A 22628-nucleotide genomic window follows, 5' to 3' on the forward strand; every position below is an offset into this window, starting at 1 on the left:
TCTCTCTCTCTCTCTTCAACAGATCAAATAAAATAAAATAAAATAAAATAATATTAATTCAATAAAATCCATCTTAGTGACATGTGAAGAAATTGAACAAGATTTTAATTCCTATTATAATTAATCATAATTGTTGCAAACGTAAAAGCTTGTTAACCATGACAATTCGATCGTATAAAACTATCAGAATGTTCCATATTTTTTCTTTTCTTTTTAATAAATAGTTCCCAAGACTGATGCTGGCGTTTGGTTCTTTTTTGTAAAGATTACATATTTGGAATTTTTTTCTTCTCTCTCTCTCTCTCTCTCTCTCTCTCTCTCTCTCTCTCTTTCTCTCTCAACGTATCTAAAAGCCATGCTTTCGTCGCACTTTTAATGGCGAAATTTTCGTAACTTACCGTTTCTTTGCTGCGCTGGCTACAGACGGCTCTACAACGAGCGAGGATCCGAGATAGGTATATCCTGTAACGAAAACGAAGGAGCTGGTTTTTAGGTGTGTCTTTAAAGAGGCGCACGAAATTCATGGACACGTAACAACACAACGGCGCGGCCAGTAAATAGAGCGATTACCAATCTCGCGGTCCAGGCCTTGTTATTGTAAAGGGTGTCCTTTCATCTATTCACATATACTATAGAAACCGAACCGACGAAAGTTAACGGTTGTTTCATTGTCGTGGCGTAAACAATCCGTAGTTATCCAACAGTGAAAATTAATATTATACACACTTGTAATTGTACTAACACTTTTCCCTTTAGTGTAAATAATTTAGCTTTTCCGAATCGATATCTTTGTCGTAAACATTTATTAATTTGCAAATATTAATATTAAACGTACTTTTACTTATTGAAATATATTTTATATCTATATTTCATTAATAACGTAGTGTATATTATAAAAAATATTTAGAATATTAGAATAATTTACTTCACTTTGTTGATTTAATTTAGCGATTAATCTATGATAAAAAAATTTTAGGATTGTCGAAAAAAATTGTTAATAAGATTGTTTTATAATAAGAGCACGATTGAATTTTTGAACCCCAACATCGCGTATCTGCAGCTTCACTATATCGTATTAAGAAGAATTTCGTCGATATTGAACAAACTTTCACTGTTATTATTTTGGTATTCTGTTTCCAATTAAGTTTTAATTCTCTATCACCATAAAGTTTGACGAGATCACAAGTAGATATTTTCATCGCGATTTTCTCATGCGTCTCAAGTCGAACGGCAGAATTGGATCAATGGGTCAGCGTACAACCTGTTTGAGCCTCGACCTCTGACCCCAGGGATGAAACGAGGAGAGATGGGAGACTTTTCCCATGGAAAAACACATGCGGCCGGACACCGCACCGGTTCCGCGCGGTCGCTTCCGGGTTCCGGTGTGCACGTGTGCGGTAACGGCGCAAAAATCGCGGCCGGCATTAACCCGACCGAAAGCTATCACCACAGCTACACCTCACTCATATTCTAATCAGGATCAAAAGGTTATGTGAACTGACATTTCGTAGCTCGCGACAAAAGAGAATGGGAGAGATAGTTAGAAAAGAGAGAGAGAGAGAGAGAGAGAGAGAGAGAGAGAGAGAGAGAGAGAGAGAGAGAGAGAGAGAGAGAGAGAGAGAGAGAGAGAGAGAGAGAGAGCGAGAAGGTGGCAGGGGGGAGGGAAAGAAAGAGAAGTGAAAAAGAGAAAGAAAAAGAGAAAAAGAGAAGGCAGATAATAGAGAAACGTGTATATATGGCACACCAAGTATTTCCTTTCGTTTTCTACGTGCCAGGTGTCGTTTACCGGTCAAGCCCATCTAATTTCCCATGACCGGTTCCTCGCCGCGCGAATCGCGAGAAGAATAGATTCGCGAATCATTCTCGCGCCGAACGGTCATTCGGCATAGCGCTCGTTAAGCGGATCCGTTGAGGTACGAGTGCTGTGCCTTCGGTGTCAGCTCTTGTGATTGTGCCCATTTAAATTTTAATCGAGCGCGAGCGAGGCTTTGTTAGAATCGAACTACCGCTTCGTTCGTCATATTCTCAATACTCGTTGTCATCTCGTCAATTATATATACCTACATAATTAATTATAATATGACATCATTTAATTACTATTAAAATTATAAATATTCGAGATTTTTATATGATTACGAATTGTCTTCTAATCAAGAGCAATTTCTCGCGACTTATGTAAATAAATAGGCATGTTTCCTCGATTTTAAACGAAGATTTTCAAGACTAGATTTTCTTGTGGTAGAACGGCGTGGGTCAAGTGGTAAACTCGTTCACGTAGATTCTATTAGATGCTACGCTCAATACAATAAGGGTATGCATACATCGTGGCTGGACGAGCCGGCTTGGGAATGCGAATGAATTAGAAGTACGAATATGAAACGAAATAAGGAGAATGCGCAAGGCAGCAGAAAAATGGCGTGCTCGCGTGTCTCTCTCCTTCACAGTCATTCGTTCGACAGCGGGATAGAACGGAATAAAGAGCGGTAGATGGACGAGAGGAAAGGAGTGGCCATCTAAATGGCTACTTAGTATGTCTCGTGTCAGGTCTCTCCCCTCGCGAGCTCTGCCCCGTCAGTAATAATATTCGTAAGTGTACCTATATAGACGAGTGTGCTCGACCGCGTAGCCAACAGGTTTCATGCGAAAGCCAATTCGGTGGCGAGAGAATGAGAGAGGTACAGAGCCCGGGGTACGTCCTGACGAGGCTTTAATTCGATTCTTATGCCGCGTTAAATACGCCGCGCATTTTACGCCCGATTTCACGAGCCGTAAAGATGGGACGAGATTGCACCAGCGGGGTTAACTTTGCCATTACACTCGCTAAAGTGGGGCTTGAGAAGCGCCTCGGTACAACAAAACGCGACGGCACTGACGACAATGCAGGTATAACAACAGCGGTAACAATGGCTAACAGATAGATGCTAAAATGAAGCAAGGTAGAAATTTTCAGTACTGTTTGACAAGAAGCAGATGACGTACTTCAGTACTATAATTAGTAGAGCGATGCAATTAAAGATTTTACATGATTGTCGATATTGGAGTATCTGTCAACAGTGATGTAATGTTAGATATAAACAATCTTCTTTTATATTAGTTTATTATATGCGTGGAGAATATCATATAATATATAAAAAAAAGATATGATTTAATAAAATATATGTAGTTATTATTAATAAACTTTCTTAGTGAAGATTTGCAAAGCATTTTGATGTTTTTTCAAATAAAATTATGTAATATTAACTTATTGTCCATCTCAACTCTAATTATATAGTTACAATATTAAATTACAATATATACGTGCAGTATATTCTACCTGACCCTAAAATTATGTAATTCTTAGATGCAATAAATTTTTTCCATTTATCTCGTTCATTAATGTGCTGCATCAAAAAGACTTTAATATAAAAAATTATTCCTTGGTTTGTATATACATTTAGGCCAGTTAAATTGGGTCATGTAATAAATATGAGAGTTTCCTTCGACGACGATAAAAATCATTACGGGAGCCGAACTGGTTTGTAAACGTCCGCGAGCTTCCGGGAAAGCTCTGGCGCTTCGTTTCGGCGATGGGACACCCGTTATACGCTTAAAATATACCGGCATCTCGCATGGGGCGCGCTGCGAAGAAATGCAGAAACAGCAGTTGCTATGCTAGATGGTACTACTCCCTCCAAAACGTACACACCCTCTCTCTCTCTCTCTCTCTCTCTCTCTCTCTCTCTCTCTCTCTCTCTCTCTCTCTCTCTCTCTCTCTTCTTCCCTCTTTCCTCGACGCACGTGTTGTGTTAGAGTAGATGAAAAAGAGCGACAGAAAAGGGAGAGAAAGCGAGGAAAAGAGATGAAGAAAGAGAGCATCGGCGTTGAAGCGAAAGAGAGAAAGAAAGAGAGTGAGGAGAGAGTAAAAGAAGAACTAAGAAGAAACACTACACAGAAGGGGCGAGTTACACGTGGTAGTGACGACGTGAAGAGAGCAGACGGGTATTCGGAGAAGGGCCACGGGGAGATGAAACGAAGAAGGATTGTACGGGGGGAGAAAGAAAGAGAGAGAGAGTGAGAGAGAAGAGAGGGGGCGGGGGCTAAAAAGAGGGAGTGAAAACGAGATCGTGAAGGTAGCGAGCGGGCGCAGGGGATCACGGAGTACGAGACGACGAGTGAAAGAAGGAACGAGGAAGGGCCAGAAAGATGGAAGCGAGATGGAGCGCGGGGCCCTCGTTTCAGAGAGCTTCTAAACTCTCGTGGTCCGGGTCTGGAAGCGAGTTTCGTAGTCGAGTCGAGCCGCCGGAGCCGAGCCGGTGTATGTATATGCGGTGAACGAAGCGAGAGCGCGGGCAGGAGAGTAGTAGGTTAGCAGGCGCTCTCTCCCGAGGGAGAGGGTGCTAGGCGGCGGTCCTGACGTTTGAGCAGGACGGCAAGTGCCTTTATAGTGGGTCAGCACTAGACCTGGGCACCCGGCCAGCAGCCTTCAAGGTCTCCTTAGTACACGCTGTCTCTCCCTTCTACCCTACCCTACCTCATCCCTCTCTCTTTCGCCCCGCACTGCCTGTTCGCCTGCCCTTCTTTTCCCTACAACGCGTAGCGGAGCCGTCAGGTAGGCGAGCTCGCTTCTTCTTCTTCTTCGTCTTCTTCTTTGCCAGTTAGGGTTAGGCTAAAGCGAGCTAGCAGCGAATTTGGGCGCGTTATCCGGACGTAGTAGAATCGCCGTGCAACCTACTTAATATATATTCATTCATTTTCTCTCTCTTTTTTTTAAATCTTCCTTGTCGCCTTCGTATCTTGAACGAGCAAACCTTCTCAAGTACTTCTGAAGAACGGAACACGCGATGCTTCAGGTTTTTTATGCGGTATAAAAAAAAGACCTACGAAGATGGAGTATGGAATAAACCTCACTCGAATTAAAACTTTTGGAACTTATTAGATTTTGCAGAATTTATAATTAGGAAAATATAAATATATAAAATTTTAATATAAATATATAAAAAATAGTATTACATAAAAATGTATACATACATAAATATCTTTTTATAAAATTAAATACCAAATTAACATTTGAGATATATGTAACGTTCGATTTTTACTATATGCGAATAAACCTATTTGTCGAATCTATCAATTATAAAAAGCCACATACCGTCCCGGAATTATCGCTAAAAGATAATATTATGGCTGCAGCCGAATGTAAACGCAAGTGTAGAGTGACAAACAGGATCACCGTATCCACGATATTAAATATCAGCTATTATGCACCGTTCCTTACCCGCAGTATATCGGTTATTCGTAAGGGACACGATTCTAAGAGATGAAGATCAGTCGGCCGACGAAGGTAGATCCCGAAAGTGCATCCGAAGTGCAGCGTTAGCGGTTTCCTATCTCGTTGACTGATATGGCGAGAAGCTTCTCCTGTATTCATTCATCTCTACGCCTAACTATCCACTTTTGAATTTCATTCAAAAATTATTTCTACGTTTCTTAAAAAAGAAGACACTTAGATGATTATTTTTTTCTCAAAATATATTTTTGGTAAAATCGCAATGATTGTTTAATTTTGTGGAAATTATTTCCGTATCGCTAAGATTTTTGTTGATATGGTTTACATTAAGTTTTATTATTCACTTATACATTCCTTTATTACTACTAATTAATTTTCACACGTTAATATCTCATATACTCGTATTTCAGAATTTATTATCGATACATTAAAGGAGACGATTATTGAATGACATAACATTGACAATGTTCTTACTGGGGAAAGGCAAGGAGGTGTCACAGACGAAGGGAGATAGGGGCGAAGAGGGCCCAGAGTACATCGGCTCCACGGGGAAGTAATGAAATATTTGGGTAGCGCTGCGTCGGGAACGAGAATGGGAATGGGAATGAGAACAGGTTCCTGTTGCGCATTCCAGGCCGATGCTGAATACCGATGCCGTGGACACGGCGGTTGGCACGGTTAGGTACATAAATTACTATTGGGTTACCGCTCGACTTGTCTCCTCAGTCCCACGGAGCCGTGACTCACGCGACGTACCACGTAACACGAGCTGATAAGAGCAGCATATCGAGAAAACGGTGGAAACTGACGCAATTAAGTCAATAATTGAATCTATCGGATTCCAATCTAATTTCAACTTATTGGAAATAAACGGAAGAATTGTTGCATCTCGAAGCAACTGCTTTGGATGCGCGACTTTCATGTTCCATTACTTTGAACCGAGGCGTATCCGGACGTATTATGGTTTTATTATTATGGTTTTATCATAACGTATTTGAAAATAATTAATGCATTACGTAATTGTTTGACTGGTGCAGGACTGTTCCGGGGCAGGCGAGAAAAATGCGAGAAAAATGACAAAGTAATAATCGTTATAAAAAGCGACGGTGTGTGGAAAGGGTGGAGTAATTAACTCGAAGGTTGTCTTTAAGATCAGCGCGGAAACGTTGTGCGATCTGAATGAGGTTTATTCGAGGATAAAGTTGTACAACCGGTCGCGTGATTCCAGGTAATATATCTTTCCGAGGTCGTGTCGTATCGTGACGAATATCAGTGGAGCCTCTCGCGCAACGAGAATCATCAGAGACATAATCAAACGCGGTGGAAAACGTCGAAAGGCAACAGGCAACAGGAACAAATACGAGAGCGTTGCCTGCATTTATCGCCGTCTGCATGTATCATATATATGTGTTCCCCGGTGTTTTCAGTAAAATCGTGAATAATTTTGCATTAATTGTAAGCTTTTTAGAGACAATGCAATGTACGTGCACATGTTTATTTAATTTTAAAATGTATATACCTGCAGTCATTCCTATCTCATGTTGCTAAAAGATTACAATTTCCCTTACGTGCATGAAAAATCAGCCACTCTTGTCATGCTCCAAAAGAATGAATTAGAACTTCCGTATTTGAAAAAAATATTGCGCGTTTTTACCGACAATTTCTCGGTAAATAAAACTGGACCAGTTAGTCAATCTCCATGGCGCGGCAGAAGCGTAAGGCAACAAGGAATCGTTTAGAACTCGGTTGGCCTTGTGGCTCCTCTTTCTCGTTCCTTCGTCTTCGATCCCGCCTCTTTGCTCTATCTCCCGCATCCTCACACCCTCTCACTCACTCTTTTTCTCTCTCTCCCTCTGTCCATCTTTTCCTGCCTCTCTCTCTTTCCATCGTTCTGTCCCTCTAACCCTCACGCCGATCCCTCACCGTGAGAGCGGCCACACAAAGAGAACACGAAGAGCACAATGGATTACTTAGACGGGTAGGTTAGTTTGCCGAATGAAGCGAGCGGGCCCACGCACGTTAAGATAGGTCCTGACTGAGAATCCGTGCAGAAAAGCGCGCCAAAGCGCGAGATGCCCAACTTCGTCCTCGACCAACTACCGTAGCCAGAATGATCCTTATAGTGTGATTTTGCCGTACCATTGTACAAACTTTATAGTCACATTATTTATATATATTAATTCATTTGTAATACTGCTATAGAATTTTACAGTGTTAAATCTATAATTTGTTCGTGCCAATATACATACATTGGAACGGTACTTTTGCTCACTTTCGATATTTGTAACTCATAAATTACACAGTTATTGCACCTGGCAGTTTTTTTACTACATTATTCATGTACTCTAAGGGAATTTATTCTATAGGTTAAAACGCAAGAATTATCCAAATAACTGTAACACTGTATATTCATATCCTACTTTTAGTGTTTAATGTGGAATATGAATACGCGCCATGGTCTACTAAGCCAAGTCTACATTCTCTCTGCTTTAGTGGACTAATTACTTCCTCTTTCGTGACTGATTATGTATGCGGGGTTGCACGTTAACCCTTCCAGGCTCTTCAATTCTTTTATCTCGTTTAAAATTATAATAATATGTAAACATAATATAATCCATAATATATAAATTTTTATATATTTTAATTCATTGACTGTAAAATAATTGATTTTTTAATAGTTTGTTTAAATTTTGTCTTAAATGAGATAAAGCTCCATAAAAATGGAATTTTTGAATTAAATCTAACACTGAAGGGGTTGTATATGAACGGGGATCCCTGGTGCAAAGCAAATTTAGGATGTTCTAAACGTGCGAGCCTGACGGGTCGTCCTTGGTTCTATCGATCAAAAACGAGCTGCACACACATCCGGCTCTTAAACAGCACGCATTATCGAACGTAGTTTCGATATTCCGCTAGAAACGACGGTTTAATATTTTTCTACACCGTAATATATTAATTATAGAAAACTTAAATTTATAGAGTAAAAGTTTAGTTCAATTATTTAATTAATAAAACGTATTCAATTTATAAAAAGCAATCTAGAATTGACAATAATGTAATATTAATATTGGTTCTCTTTATTTCTCTGTAAAAAAATTGTTATTAAAGATAATTTTCCATATATTATCTATTAATATTAATTATATTTTATAATTTCTTTCCTCAAAATGGGATAATGCAGGGCTAAGGACAATCATACTCTAATTTACGATTGCATACTCTCTGAGAAAGTTGCTGTGTTAGAGGCGCAGAAGGAGAGATCGATGGATATGCAAACGCATTTATATACGATGCGCTTTCCTAATTGAACGTTATTGTATTGAAACGCCGACAACCGCGCGAGAGATGTTTTTGTCGGCGATTAATTTCGATGAAATTAAGAGAAATGTTGCGTCATGCGATAAATAATACGCGTGGTAATACGAAGGACATTGCATCGTTAACTGATTACGCTATTCCGGATTGCACGAGTCATCGTTCGAAAATATGTTACTGCGAGTGCATCGCGCACTCGAAAAAGGTCTCGTTGAATGCAATCTAACCATTTTCTTGCGCCAGACTCTTTCGTTATTTTCAGCGAATAAAAGAAGCTTTATTACTGTCAATGCAAAATTGTCAATTGACGACTGAAGTTCCGGGTTCTAAATAAGAATTAATCGAATTTTTCTATCTTATTAAACGGGCAATTTTTAATGTTTAATTTTTGATATATTTTTCCATCATAATAATCTGAATAAATTTCGACATACATAAAACGCTAAAAAAATAAAATAAAATAAAAAATTCTTTTCCTCGAGCGTTTTACTGTTTACCTGCCTCTTACAACGTCGGAACATAATACGCATTTTTAGATTCTTCGCGCGCTCGTGGCATCTAAAGTACGTTCGTCAATGAAAGTTGTGCGCGGAGGCGCAGATAACGGCCATTATCTGGCGGTGTACAAAGTTCAGAGTTTCGAGCTGTTACGAATGCCGGGCCGTATGCGTTTCACGGTCGCGCTGCGGAGAATGAAGGGAAGACAAGCACGCACACGCGTACGCACATGAGCGCTTATCTCTCAACAATCAGTGGTATCGCTCTCGGTTTTTGAATCCATTATCTGAATATAGTAAGACGGCGACTTTTTGGCGCAAAAGTTGCGGTCTTATCTGTCCGGCCGATGACATTTTACGACTATCGAAAATGGAAAGGGCATACGCATGAACAACACCGTAAACGTGCGTAAACAACACCGTTTCCTACATTTGATTGAACAAATCAGAAATCCGGAGATTATTTCGGTTTCCTTCTCTCTGAAGACATTTCTGATTAATAGCTTCTCTTTCAATGGCATGAAAATAAATGGTTGCCTTTCTATAATTTTGAGATAATTTGATAATTATAGTCTTTGTGAATTGAGTTTTAGAAAATATATAATAAAATAAAGCATCTTATTGCTTAGGTTTAGGTGGATTTAATCTAGCAGATATTTTATGTAATATTATGTAATAATAAAATTTTATTTTACAATAGTAAGTTTACGCGTTTTTGCTCGAAGCAACGTTTCATTATCCAGAAAGTTTTGAAAAATGTCAGTTTACCTATCTAATAGCTGAATTATTGAATGGGATTACAGCAGGTTCAATGTTCCACGCTCCTTGACATTAAGTGCAATGTCGCGAATACCGAGAGACTCTTAATAACCGGAGGAAGTTCGTCGCGACTTTTCCCGAGAAACGGTCCCGAGTTCGAGCTTCGAGCACGCAGTCGCCGCCGTCGCAAATTCGGCGAGCAAAAACGAATCTCGCCGATGGCGGGCGGACGAGAGGAGAGGAGAGGAGAGGATAGGAGAGGAGGAAACAGCGAGCACGAGCATCAGAAGAGGAGTCCAGGGTCGCGCTATTCGTTCGTTCGTAGATTAAATCACTCGGTCACTTTTCTTTCTGGGCAGCCGGCTGGGACAAAGGCCGGCGTTTCTCGGAAGAGACTGGGCTCGAGACTTGAGAATTAAAATAATATCCGCTCGTTCGGAGATTAATGGCGGTGTGCCGATGTAATTTTTCTCGACGTGCGGACTGCCGTCCTCCTCTCGCATCGGGGAACGAAGCTTTCTGCTCAGCATCGGGCATCACCGTATCGCCCACGTCACGACAGTTTAATAGTTCGGGTGCGCCATACGCGATTTTCACCGGCGGATAAATCGATTTCTTAACTTCTATCTTGAATCAGCGACGCGTAACATACGAAATGTCTGAGTTATATCTTTAATCTAATTAGACAAATAATGAGTTCCGCGTAATTCTTTATCACTTATCTACTAAGATTACGTGATGATCTTTTATGCCTGATTATCAGCTGATACGTTTCCGATTCAATATATTTTAATTTCAGATTAGCCATACCTAAGTTTATTTTACTATTGTCAATTATTATATTCTGTATTTATATGATATTAAGTTCCTAATAAACTATCATAGGATACTTAAATTTTGCAGATATTTTATTTGTGATTTCTTTTTCACATATGAGTTGCATGATATTTTACTGAAATTTAATGTAATGTAAGAAGGGTCTTTTCGCAGAAAGAACTATACATAGAGCGAATGCAAAGACACATGTGTGGCTTATTAGATTTTTGCTGGTTTCCTCCTTGTTCTCTTCCCATAAACTTCCATAATTTTTATTCTCGTATGTTCTCAAGGCAGTCAACTTGTTTTCTTATCGTTAACCGAGGATTAAATTACGATAAAGTCCTTGTGATTTACTTTCGATTTTGAACGGAAAAAAACCTCGTCGCTTTTTAAAACAATCGTTAAGAGTGTCGTGATGCAAATCGTTTTTCTACAACTTTTTTTATATTGTTATTCTATTCCTTGTAAATAAATTTAAAAAATTGTCCCGGTCGATTCTTCCGTCACTAGAATCTGATGCTGTAGAATTAATAAAATACGCGTAAAATAAAATTCCACGATTAATGTAAACAAGGGCAAAACAGCATGTATATATAAATATGGAATAAGCACACACAAATTAATTAAAAAAACATAAAATAAATAGCAAAGAATAATAATTAAGTATTTATAAAATATAATTGTTATCACTCTCATTTACAACTAGAATGACTTGTAATCAAATATAATAAAACAACTACCAAGAGAGATTGAAATTTGCGCTTGAAAATAAATGAAATACAGTCTTGGGATAGGCATATCTAATTGTTACAATTCTTTGGTTGAAGGTAGATAGGTCCATTTTACGTTTGAGAAACGTAAAATTCCACGAAATCATAATTTTCCCGAATATATCAGTCACGGAAGATAATTCTTTCGTCTCGTCTCCCTCTTCCCGTGAAATCGCAAAATACGCATGAAGAAAGAGCGCTGCTTCCTAAAATGAGCGGCAGATTCCATTGTAAGCGTAAGTGTCTACATTATGAATGAATGTCTGTCAAGAACAACATTTTCTCCTGCACACCTAGAACATATTTCTTCACTTCACATATTACATTTATCTCCTTTTTAGTTTAAATAATTATTCTATATTATTAATTACTAATTAATGGTAATTAGTGGTGAATGCTTTGTATTTATTTTCACCAGAGAATTAAAAACATAATTTAATTTTATTTAATTTATAATTTAATTTTCTCGCCCCTTTAAAAAGCTTTAGGTTTGTTAACCCCGTAATGTTCTCATTTCCCTCCCTATTCCTGTCAAACTGCGGTACCAAGCTTTCAACCGCCCCTTCTCGTGTGTGGAAAATCGGTTTTCGTGCCGCATTCGGAGGCACGTCTGCCTCGCGAACCACGAAATGTGAAATCACCGTGAGCTCGGCTCGCACGACCGAGGCAGGTGCGAACGAGCCTCGCTCGTATTTTTTTCCCGCCCGTTCTCCCTTCGCCGGGGCTATCGCCTTCTCTTCGTCGCTTATCCTCCGACGGATACGTCGTTGACCGGTTCATTGACACCTGTCGAAAGAGACCCGAGTTTCTCTCCGCGTGTACCTAACAATTATGCGCACGTGGGCCAGACATTGTGCGCTCCACCTCTCTTTCGCCCTTAACCCCGTAACCGTTATCATTTATCGCGAGCTTTCATCCCTCCGCATTCAATGCCGTGATCATTAAGTCTTAAATGAAATTTCTGTCAAACCGATGTCCAGTTAAAATTGACCGAGAAACGAGATTTCATTGTCCACTTACGTTCTCCATACACGCCACGCACAAGGGCCACACTTAATCTTTCATATTAACACCTTAAAGAAACCGACGATGAGGTTTCTTTTAACATTTTCAACAAAGTTCTCTCTCTCTCTCTCTCTCTCTCTCTCTCTCTCTCTCTCTCTCTCTCTCTCTCTCTCTCTCTCTCTCTCTCTCTAAATTTTGGTTAAGAAAAAAAACTTTTTTAGAGAATTTATCAATGCACTCTGATGAGATAAAGAAAATACAAAAGATATGAAAGAGTCTCATTATAACGTCTGAGGTCACACAAATCTGTTAGAATTCATTGACGCTATTCTGGATGCTAATTGACAGATCTCATCGACGATGAGCGCCGTTGCGGCGATTAGGAATTAACGGGACACACGTAACAGCCGTGTCGATTCGTGTGATGCCGAAATTCCATTTCGATTTCTCGATAAGCTCTAAAATCTCAACATTTGCGAAAAACATTGAAATGAATTCTTTTTGTCGACACGTGTCTCTCCGTTAATTCTTTTGTAGTGACACAATTATTTCTGTGTTATCATAAATTTTTAATATTTATATGTATATAATTTCAAAATAAGAAATACTGCAATTAAGATAATGGAAAGAACTGCGTAAATGATAATTAGATAATGATGCTGCAATAATAAAATTAATAGCCGATATTTTGCATATATGTGAAATTCAAAGCGATAACGTGGTAGAGCCGGGTCGACCAGGGTTAATAGAATTCAATGGAACTCGCTTCATTGAGGAGACGTTCGCGGTCTCTCGTTTAACCGAAACTCAGAATTGGCTGGCTATATTTAACGTTAAATGTGGGCCGTGAGGACGACGAGTAGAAACGTAGGACAGGAAGCGGCTTCGATCGCGACGCGAGGTGCTTTCGTTCCGCCAAAAACTCCGACAGTGACGCTGCGCGCTTGGGAAGTCAATGGCCGAGTATCTAAAACAAACACGTGTCTCCGAGCAGTCGAGCAGAGGTCACGTAGACAAAGACAGTAAAATTTCGAGAGAAAGACCGCGACAGTGTGAGAGAGTGTGTGCGTACGAAAGAAAAAGAAAGGAACGAGAAATGTATTTTGGAAAAAACCCCTGAAAAGATAAGGGAAAAAATACAATTTATGAAAATATAAAAGTTGATTATAAGAGTTGTAAGAAATTAAGAATGATATGAAATTAAGAAATAATTATTTCTGCCGAAGATAATGAGAGAAAGAAAAAGAGAAAGAGAGACTTTTTAGACCTCTCGACCTTAGTCGATTAAATCACGTACAAACGGTCAGAAATCATGTAAACTAACATATCATATGACTTAATATAAGTGCGATTTTGAGTTAAAATTGTATTTGCAGCCATGAAGTTCTTAAAATAAATGTGATAAGAGAAAAAAAAAGGCAAAAGAGCGGGAGACCAAGAAGCAAATAGAGAATGAGCGTTGACGAGTAAGAGATCGGACATCTGGAGCATGAATCTCTGGAAAGAAACATTTCTAAGAAAGTCCTTTAACGTCTCAAAATATTTCCTTATCAAATTTTCTTTTAAGCAAACTTAAAGCGATGGATATCGTCGATAAATATCGTTTAGAATTTTTATCAGGCTTCTCCATAATACCATGAAGTGAAGTCACTTTGTGACAGAGGAATGATGGAAAGAAAGACAAGTAAAGAAAGATATACTATCGCAGTCTTTGTACATGGGGCTAAAGATAGCGCTTTGTTTCTCTTTTCAAATACGCTGAGGTTTCTCCTACGAAAACTCTATATTGAAATTAAATACAGTTCTTTATTTCCTGAAATAATATCTGCAACTCTGCTCCAATTCTGATTAGGTATAAAATCTGTGGTAACTTTCCACTTGCGATTAAGTAAAGAAATAAAATGTTTTCTAAGTATCTCGACATATTCTTCTCAAGAAATAAGTTATCGCAAACACCTGAGATATCACATAATGGTCTCTTAGATTTTGTGTTAGGTATATTTGTGCGAATAAGAAAAATCCGATATAAAGGCGCGTATTATGTCGATGCAATAAAAAAGCTCGGTTCAATTGCGGGAATGTCTTTAGACATATCGCAGGAGAGCGACAAGTTAGCAGACTTTCGGCTGCTCTATTCAGATTTCGAAGTGATGCCGCAGCTGGTTGATACCAGTTTATACTAGTCGATATCGCGTGCCCGGGCGGCTCTGTCTCGGTGACACATTGTACAAGCCTCGTGGACAAACGCGCGGCCGGTCACGGTTGCACCTTGCCCGCACCAATTCCTATGCACCGCCGAGATAACGACACGTGGCAAAGTCACCGTCGAGAAGCGCGTTGCACCGCAATGCAAGCACAAGTTTTCACGAGCATGAGAGAAAAAATTTAAAAAAGGAGAGAAAGAGAGAGCTATCCGAGAAGATAAGTTCCTGGCGTATTTAATATCGCTAATCGATCTGAATCTGCCATTTTTCTAGATGAGATTAAAAGGCGCTCTTAAAGAGAAGACTTTATTTTCCAAGATATAATAATTGATATCTGCATCGATCAGGTGCAGCAGATTAAAACGGTAAATAATAATGATCGCGCCCGTCACCGTTGGAAAAACCCTTATTATAATAATTGGCACTCTCCTTTCTGCCTCCGTCGTGTTTTCGGCTCACGACGGTCGCGGCTACTCCGCTGTATGAGTTGCGATCGGTGGAATCAGTCGCCCGTAGGCTGCCCGGGCTTGTGCGAGGAGGAGAGGCGAATCGTAAGGCCCCATCAGTGTCGGTTACCGGTGCACTGTTAACAGGTAACTTTTTTCGGGGGCAGGTGGTCCCGAGCAGGCACGCGACAAATCAAGCCGGCCGGGCCGCGGGCAGCGATTACAAAAAAAGGAAGAGATTGCGCGGACATGTTTATTCGGCCGCATAAACATACGCACGTACGCGGAGGTGCGCGGTACGCTTGGGAGAAAAGGTGCGAGAAATAATACGGAGTCACTGCACTTTTTTTCTCATTCGAGAGATCCTCGCTTCCACGAAGAGGCGAGGCGAGGAGACGTTTAAGCGACTTATTTTCGAAGCGAGGTGCGTCGAATTACGGTATGCGTATATGATGGGCTTTTTGCGTGACGCCGGAATCAAGCAGGACACGGATACGAATTGATGTGATGTATCTTAATAACAATTTTAAAAACGTGACTCAAAATGCAAATAACTTCCAGAAAAAATAGCTCGTATATTTTATATATTTCATAAATTTCTCATAGATTTCTCTTATTTATGAAGTGTATTTTATTTTTTTATTTTAAGTTTTTATCAAACATATTTCAGATTTTTATCAACTTGTATATTTGGGAACGGCATAAAGTATAGTACAAATTATAGTACAAATATTGAAATGACAATCCTGTTTAAGATACGGTCTCGATAGAAGGAAGAGAAATGCGAAACATCTCGAGCAAATGGGACGTCTCCTACAGACGTTTGAAAAGGGAGCGTATTAAGTACAGGCAGTTTTGGATGCGAATAATGTATTCCTAGGAGCATCTGCTCGTTCTAGCTGTCGAGAATTGCACTGGTGGGTGTAAACCCTCGCACTCGGCGGCCGTTTGCACCCCATCCTAGCAACTGCGGCGTATTCTCGTTTAAACATACCTATACAAACTTTATCAAATTCAACAAATTAAATTTTCTCAAATTATCCTATACTTTTTTCTTTTTATGAAATTAAGATATACTGCGGTGAGATGTTCAGCGTGAATATAGTAAGCAAAGTACGTACAGAAATAAATACAGAATAAAATATTTAGTTCATAAGATGATTTCGAGTGTGGCTTTTGGATCTTCTTAATAAATAATAAATCTCGTGGCAAGGGTTAGAAGATATAATGGATAACGGCTGATCAATTCGGTACAAGCCGGCGTGTTACGAAGAAAGAAGAAAGCGATAGGAGGCAGCCAGAATGGAAGAATGTGGCAGCTTCCTGTTGGCGTCTCGGCACCGACTTTTAGGCTTCGTATCTTCGAGATCGTGCTGAAGAGAATGGCGTGCACGAACGCCGGCTGTGAAAGAGGAAGACGCATGCTGTGCACGCACAAACAGGCATGGCACGTTACTGCGTCGTCTGTGGAATTTAAGGAAAATGCGACCTTTTTGAGAAAATTTTCGATAAGATTTTCGTGTTTGCCAGAAGACTATTGCATAAGAGAAACTAAACGAGATAATATTCGTAGATTATGGCAAATAATTGAATATATATTAATGTTAGAAAAAATTAATTTGTCATGTTATAATACTGCATGTATTTTTGCGTTTAATATAAAAATACACTGTGGATAATAATTTTGAGATAATTATAATTTCCAAAAAACGGCCGAATAAATGTAAAAAGTGAATTTGTTTAATTTATTAATTAATTTGTATTAATTTCACATTATTTATAATTATATAATTATTATAACAACATCTCTTGTTCTTCTGATTATTGCATATGTATGTAATCAGACTGAAAATCAAATTTTATAACGTATATTCATATATCTGATATAATAATGGCCGTGCTGACACTTCGAAACATGGATTCCAAATATCTATAATTCGCGTTTCGATATATACTAGCAACTCTGAAACGACGCGAATGAGCACACAGCTCAATCGTTCGCTAGACAGAGCGGCGTGCGAGCCTCCTAAAGCCCGATTAGACCGCGGCTTTGGTAGAGTTCTCTCTAAAACCTAACTCAACCCACCAAACTAGTTCTGGCCTCGGCTCGTCGGTAACGTTCTTCGCGCGGCATTGTATCCGAGGATCGGCCCTTACGTTGCAGAAGCAACGACCGTATTGCTAACGAAATATAGAGGGAGAGAGAAAGCGTTCGCCATGAATCGCTCCAAGAGGCTCTCCCGACTCTCCTTCCTGTAGCTCACTTCTAAGTAGCTCTTGCACGCTTTATACGGCTAAGAGTACGATTATATGCACCAAGAAAAACGCTCTTCTTCCCCCAACAAGAATAAAATCTATACAAACAACTTGTTGCAGAAATTTTCTACATTTCTTAAAGATTTTCTTCCCCCCCCCCCCCCAAACAGTTCCAGCTAATAATACCATAAAAATTCTATTTGGCAATAATAATCGTCTTCCCAATATCTTATTCTTCCAATAGATATTTGATCAGGATCGAATATGTTAACTTCGCAAGACTGTTTCGAAAAAAAAAAAAAAACGTAATTTTAAGTTTTTTTCCAACGTATTCGAAGCTCTCTCGTGTCGACGAGAATTAGTTTCGATTGTTTCCTCATCAGAGAAGTTCAAGGATGAAACGTGGCCTCAAACGGCGCTTCGGTGCGATGCGTGCACGTGCGTGCATTAACACGCTCTAACGAGGTAGCTGAGATGGGCGCGAGAGCGCACGAGAACTACAGAGTTGTCAATGGAATTTATGATCTGGATACCAGGCATGGCTGCCGGAACGTGACGAGTGTGACTAACCGATTTTTCGGCGGGCGAGGCGGAGGAGAGCCGAGAAGATGAGATCGGCGGCTATTCGCGATGTAAATTTCAACCTCGGAGGAGACGACGGCGGCGGTCGCGATGGCGGCGGAGGCGGCGGGGGCGATCGAGGCAGCTCCATACGTCACACGTGCTCGCGCGCGCGCGTGCGCGCGACCATTCGCGACCTTGACCACATTTCTTCTCTTCGGCAGCGGGAGAACCCGCCAACTGACTACTACTCGTACGGGCGTGACTCGGAGCCTCGAAGTCAAGTGCCGGTCCAAATTCTCACGATCGACGGGATAAGTCGGGAACGTTAGGTCAGGACCATACCGAGATGACGAGAAGAGGTCGATGCAAAAATACGAAACGTATACAATGTCTACTTTTCATTTATAATTTTTCAGGATAATTCTCAGAGAAACGTTTCTCTCTTGGACCACGTCAACACGTATACCTTTTGTATATCCAGTAAGAAATCTTCTGAAATTTTAATCCTTTAAACTGGTTGTCCACAAAATATCACTATATTATTAATTTATTTCTTTGTCAATAAATTCTTGCATGGAAAAGTGATGTTTTTCAATAAGAAATACTAAAAATACCTGTTACGAGTTACATTTTTTAAAATGATTTTTGATGGGGAATATTTTTGTACGAAGTTATACCATACTGAAATATACCATTTAGAGGTCTGAACGAATGCGAGGGTGTAGAATAGTCGTTTTGGCTAGTATAGTCGCCGACAATCTAACGATTAACGGACGCGTTCAGCCGCCTGACGTTTCGTCATGCATAGTTAACTTCCACTCGGCAGACAATTTTTGCGCGTCGTATGTCTCGAAAAGTAACATCGATGGACAGAAGCCAAGGCATTAGAGTCTTATTTCAAGAACAAGTTTTAACGGAGTTCTCAATTTTTGTTTCTATAATATTCTACATATTTTATTAGATTTCTTTATAGAAATTTGCTATGATAAAGAGCAAGCGACAAGCGCGTCGAAACAAGCTATTCTCAGTGTTTAAAATTTAAATAAATATTTTTTTCAACGTGGCATACGAAAGAAATTTTACGGAATTTCTTTCAGGTATAGATTCGAGTTGTGGTTCCCTGGAGACAATTGTTCTAGACAAAAGTTTTAGATAAAAAGTAAAAAGCGTTTTTCTATGATTGTCAAGCGTTGTGCAGCCCGAGAATGATTGTCTTGCCGGCGATAGATTCCTCGAGTGTGCACGTAGCCTCCGTTTTGGCGGGAAGAGCCAGTCCCGTAATCGGAGCGATCGACGACGGTTGGTCGACGCAGGCGATTATCAGCGACTTATCGCGAAGGCGAGCACACAAACGTGACCTTGTCGTAACTGGCGCCATTTTGCGATGCGATATCTACCACGTGGATAAGTTTTCCACGAAAGTGGAGCAGACGAAATTGTCCCGCTCTACTTTGAGAAAAATTAAGATAACTGACAAATTATCTCAATTCGACGAGTCTCTCCGATTTGATTCAGAAGCAGAATTAAATAAATATCAAAATATAATCACTGTGTATTACATTACATATACTCTCTAAAAGTAATTTTTATGTAATTCAATGAGATTATTTTGTGTAACTTTGCTGTTTTGATTCTCGAGCTTCTCGAGATTATATTTGATATTAATACATATTTTATATATATAGAGAGAGAGAACGTTCGTAGCGATGTTTTCAGAGAGTTGACTTTTGGAATGCTATCACTAGTCCTAATCGTAGGCAGCTGGATTTCGGAATAAGCTTTAACGAGATAAGGTACATCACGTTTTCTATATCTGACACTACTCTCATGGGATTTTTTAGCGCGAGCCGGAGCACATGACGTGATTTGAAATTAAAAGGAATTTGAGTGCCGCATATTGAGGAGCTCAAATTTCATGGTTGTGACAGAACTGTCTTTTTTTGGCGGAAACCGAAATCGGTGACACAGCGACTCTCGAGCCTAATCTCGCGTTCGTCATACGTGAATGGAGCAATCTTTGAGCCACGGAGGAAATGAGTGGCCGTGCGAGATATAACGTCAATTTCGCGCGTGTCCGCGGCGATATCCTGATTCTGCACGACCATAAATTTGCTCGTCGCACGAGCTTCAATCTCCTCCGGTCGACGACTGAAGCTGAAGAGGTTTAAATATGTCCAGTGTCATCGAAGAACATTTTTCTCGTTTACACATCACTGTTTATCCATTTTATCACCAGCACGACTTAGGTAGTCGTTTAGATTAAATCTTTTCTCACTAATCACGAAATTTATATTTTTATGTATTTTTAAATATTAATGATTAAATGATGATCCCGCCCCTTAATTTTTTTTACATACAAGAGGTTATTTCTACAAACAGCCGTCAATTGTCGATCACTCTAGTGTCGTGCTAATTATTTTGCGAATTTAATATATGTCTGATGTTTCCTAAGTAAGTGGAATTTTACAATTTGCACATAAGAAATTTTATCTTTAAATAATTATATAATGGTAATATCGACAGTTTTATTTGTCACATCGATAGTCATTACTTTGTTATATACACCGGAAAGACATTCGATATTCTCCAATTTCACATCAAAGTGCGTCGGCGGAAAAAAAGGAAACAATTGACGATCAACTGTCGATGTGACAGAGTAACCTGACAGATAATTTCACAAAAAAATCTCTCGAGGGATTTGTCAAGATATATTGGCTATTCTGTCGAAACGCTTAACGAAACACTCGCTCTAGCATTTAGAAAATCTGTTGGAAGCATGCTACGCAGATTCTTACATCTACTCGGCGTTCTTATGATCTAGCAAAAAGCGTCTAAACGAAGCATAGCGTGTTACATACCATTGTAAAAACAAAGCTTTATTTTCAGCAGTACAAGTATTAAGCAAACAGGAAGATATGGATGTTTAGGATCAGGATAGCTTGATTAATAAAGCGGAGGAGATTCAACATTAATTCGATCATCCAGACGACTCCTGAAGATCTCACTAAAACCTTCATCTTTGCGCTGAGATTTTTATATAAACCCAGTATTGTAAATATTAGTTGATTAATCAGTCGACTAATATTTATGAGAAAGGTTTATAAGCTCATAAGTTGCATAAGCTTGGGAAAAAAGCAGTAGCATAGATGGCAAAGCGTAAAAGAGTTTTATTATTTTACAAATAATTGGCAAAGCGGCATGAAGCGGATGGATATTCCTCTTCGATCTCTTCTTTTCTCCTCTCCCGGTCGTCGCCGTCGTCGTCATCGTTGTGATGGGAAGCGATGTATAAAGCATTATCAAAAGCATTAAAGGCAGCGTTAGCATAATTCATTTTATGTTGGCAACTCACCGTTTAGCTTGTCGATCGCCCGATCGGCCGTGGATTGATCGGCGCAGTCGACGAAGGCATAACCGCCGCGTTTCACCAGGATCGTGGTGCATGCCAGGCTATGCTCCTGGAAGAGTTGCCTGAGAGCGCTCTCGTTGCAATCTGATGGCAGATTGCCCACGTAGAGCTTTGACATGGTGGCTGGCTGCTCGCTTCTCGACGCTATGATGCCGGCTTTCACCGAGTACGCGGCTCGGTCACGTGTAGCAGGCTCGACGAAAACGACGTTTCGGTGCGCGTGCGCGCGGACTCGCGTACCCGATTCTCCGAGTACTGACCTCGTCGTAGACTCGGGGTCTACGTGGACCCGGTGGAAAGTTTGGTTTGAACGCGGACACGACACGACGGGATCACGACGGAGATCGCGACGATCACAGAGCGGTTGAACGATGTGGACGAGTGGGAGGGAAAAAGGTATGTGGTACCGGCGATAAGTGGAGAAAATCGCGCGGGTTAGATCGGTTTTGGATGGGACCTGGAGGCGTCCGATGGTATATCCTTGGTAGGACGGCACGCGGGTGTAACTCTTGGCTGGATCCCGGACACGACGTGGATCAGAATCGCGTGTGGGTCACGGGCTGCACACGCGAGAGACAAAATGCACGGGGTGAGAGAGCACGGGGTCCTTGGACGACTTCTGCGACGAGATCGGTCCTCGACGGGCTTGGCACCTTCTTTTGTTTTCCGCTGCTGGCTTCCTCGCGCCTCAACTGGCCGACTGCGAGCCGCTCGATCCGCGGATAGGCGACGACTGTGTGTGCGGTCTCTCTTTCTTTCTCTCTCTCTCTCTCTCTCTCTCTCTCTCTCTCTCTCTCTCTCTCTCTCTCTCTCTCTCTCTCTCTCTCTCTCTCTCTCTCTCTCTCTCTCTCTCTCTCTCTCTCTCTCTCTCTCTCTCTCTCTCTCTCTCTCTCTCTCTCTCTCTCTCTCTCTCTCTCTCTCTCTACTTTTCTCCGTCTGTCTCTCCGACGACTCAAACGCGGCGCTGTTGCGCGAATCTGACGCGCTTCCGGTGGCTGTCCGTCAGCAGCTCGATCGCAGAAACCGACGACGATGGAGACCGGCCGGCGTGTCCTCGCAGAAATGGCTCTCCCTGATTGCTCCAAGTTTAAGGGACGCGCGCGTTCGCCAAGTCTGTCTCTCTCCCTCGCGTCGACTCGCGGCGTGTCCAAGGAATTCCCCCCTCCTCTCTCTCTCTCTCTCTCTCTCTCTCTCTCTCTCTCTCTCTCTCTCTCTCTCTCTCTCTCTCTCTCTTTCTCCTTGCGACGCACCTTCCTTCCAGGCTCTCCTCTCTTCGGCTAGACCACAACGCAACGTCCAAGGGGCTCTCTCGTTCGGC

The 22628-nt window shown here is 40.7% G+C and overlaps 1 protein-coding gene across 1 annotated transcript; it reads right to left on the bottom strand.

Moving 5' to 3' along the window:
- Positions 1–215: 215 nt before the first annotated feature.
- LOC139785190 (insulin-like growth factor 2 mRNA-binding protein 3-A) lies at positions 216–22033 on the bottom strand. The gene is made up of 2 exons (XM_071724354.1): positions 21254–22033; positions 216–462 (listed from the first exon to the last, which is right to left on the bottom strand). The coding sequence occupies exons 1-2, from the start codon at positions 21426–21428 to the stop codon at positions 395–397; spliced, it is 243 nt and encodes an 80-aa protein (XP_071580455.1). The 5' UTR covers positions 21429–22033; the 3' UTR covers positions 216–394.
- Between the last annotated feature and the right edge of the window lie 595 nt (positions 22034–22628).

Source organism: Temnothorax nylanderi, unplaced genomic scaffold, assembly GCF_030848795.1.
Source record: "Temnothorax nylanderi isolate EJ_2023f unplaced genomic scaffold, tnyl_v1.0 TNYL_tig0008_pilon, whole genome shotgun sequence".
Classification (NCBI taxonomy): Eukaryota; Metazoa; Arthropoda; class Insecta; order Hymenoptera; family Formicidae; genus Temnothorax; species Temnothorax nylanderi.

Excerpts from the sequence above, each read along its gene's own strand:
- LOC139785190 (XM_071724354.1), bottom strand. The coding sequence starts at position 21,428 with ATGTCAAAGCTCTACGTGGGCAATCTGCCATCAGATTGCAACGAGAGC. Across the intron at positions 463-21,253 it reads GGCGATCGACAAGCTAAACG|GATATACCTATCTCGGATCC; the intron begins GTGAGTTGCCAA and ends TTTTCGTTACAG.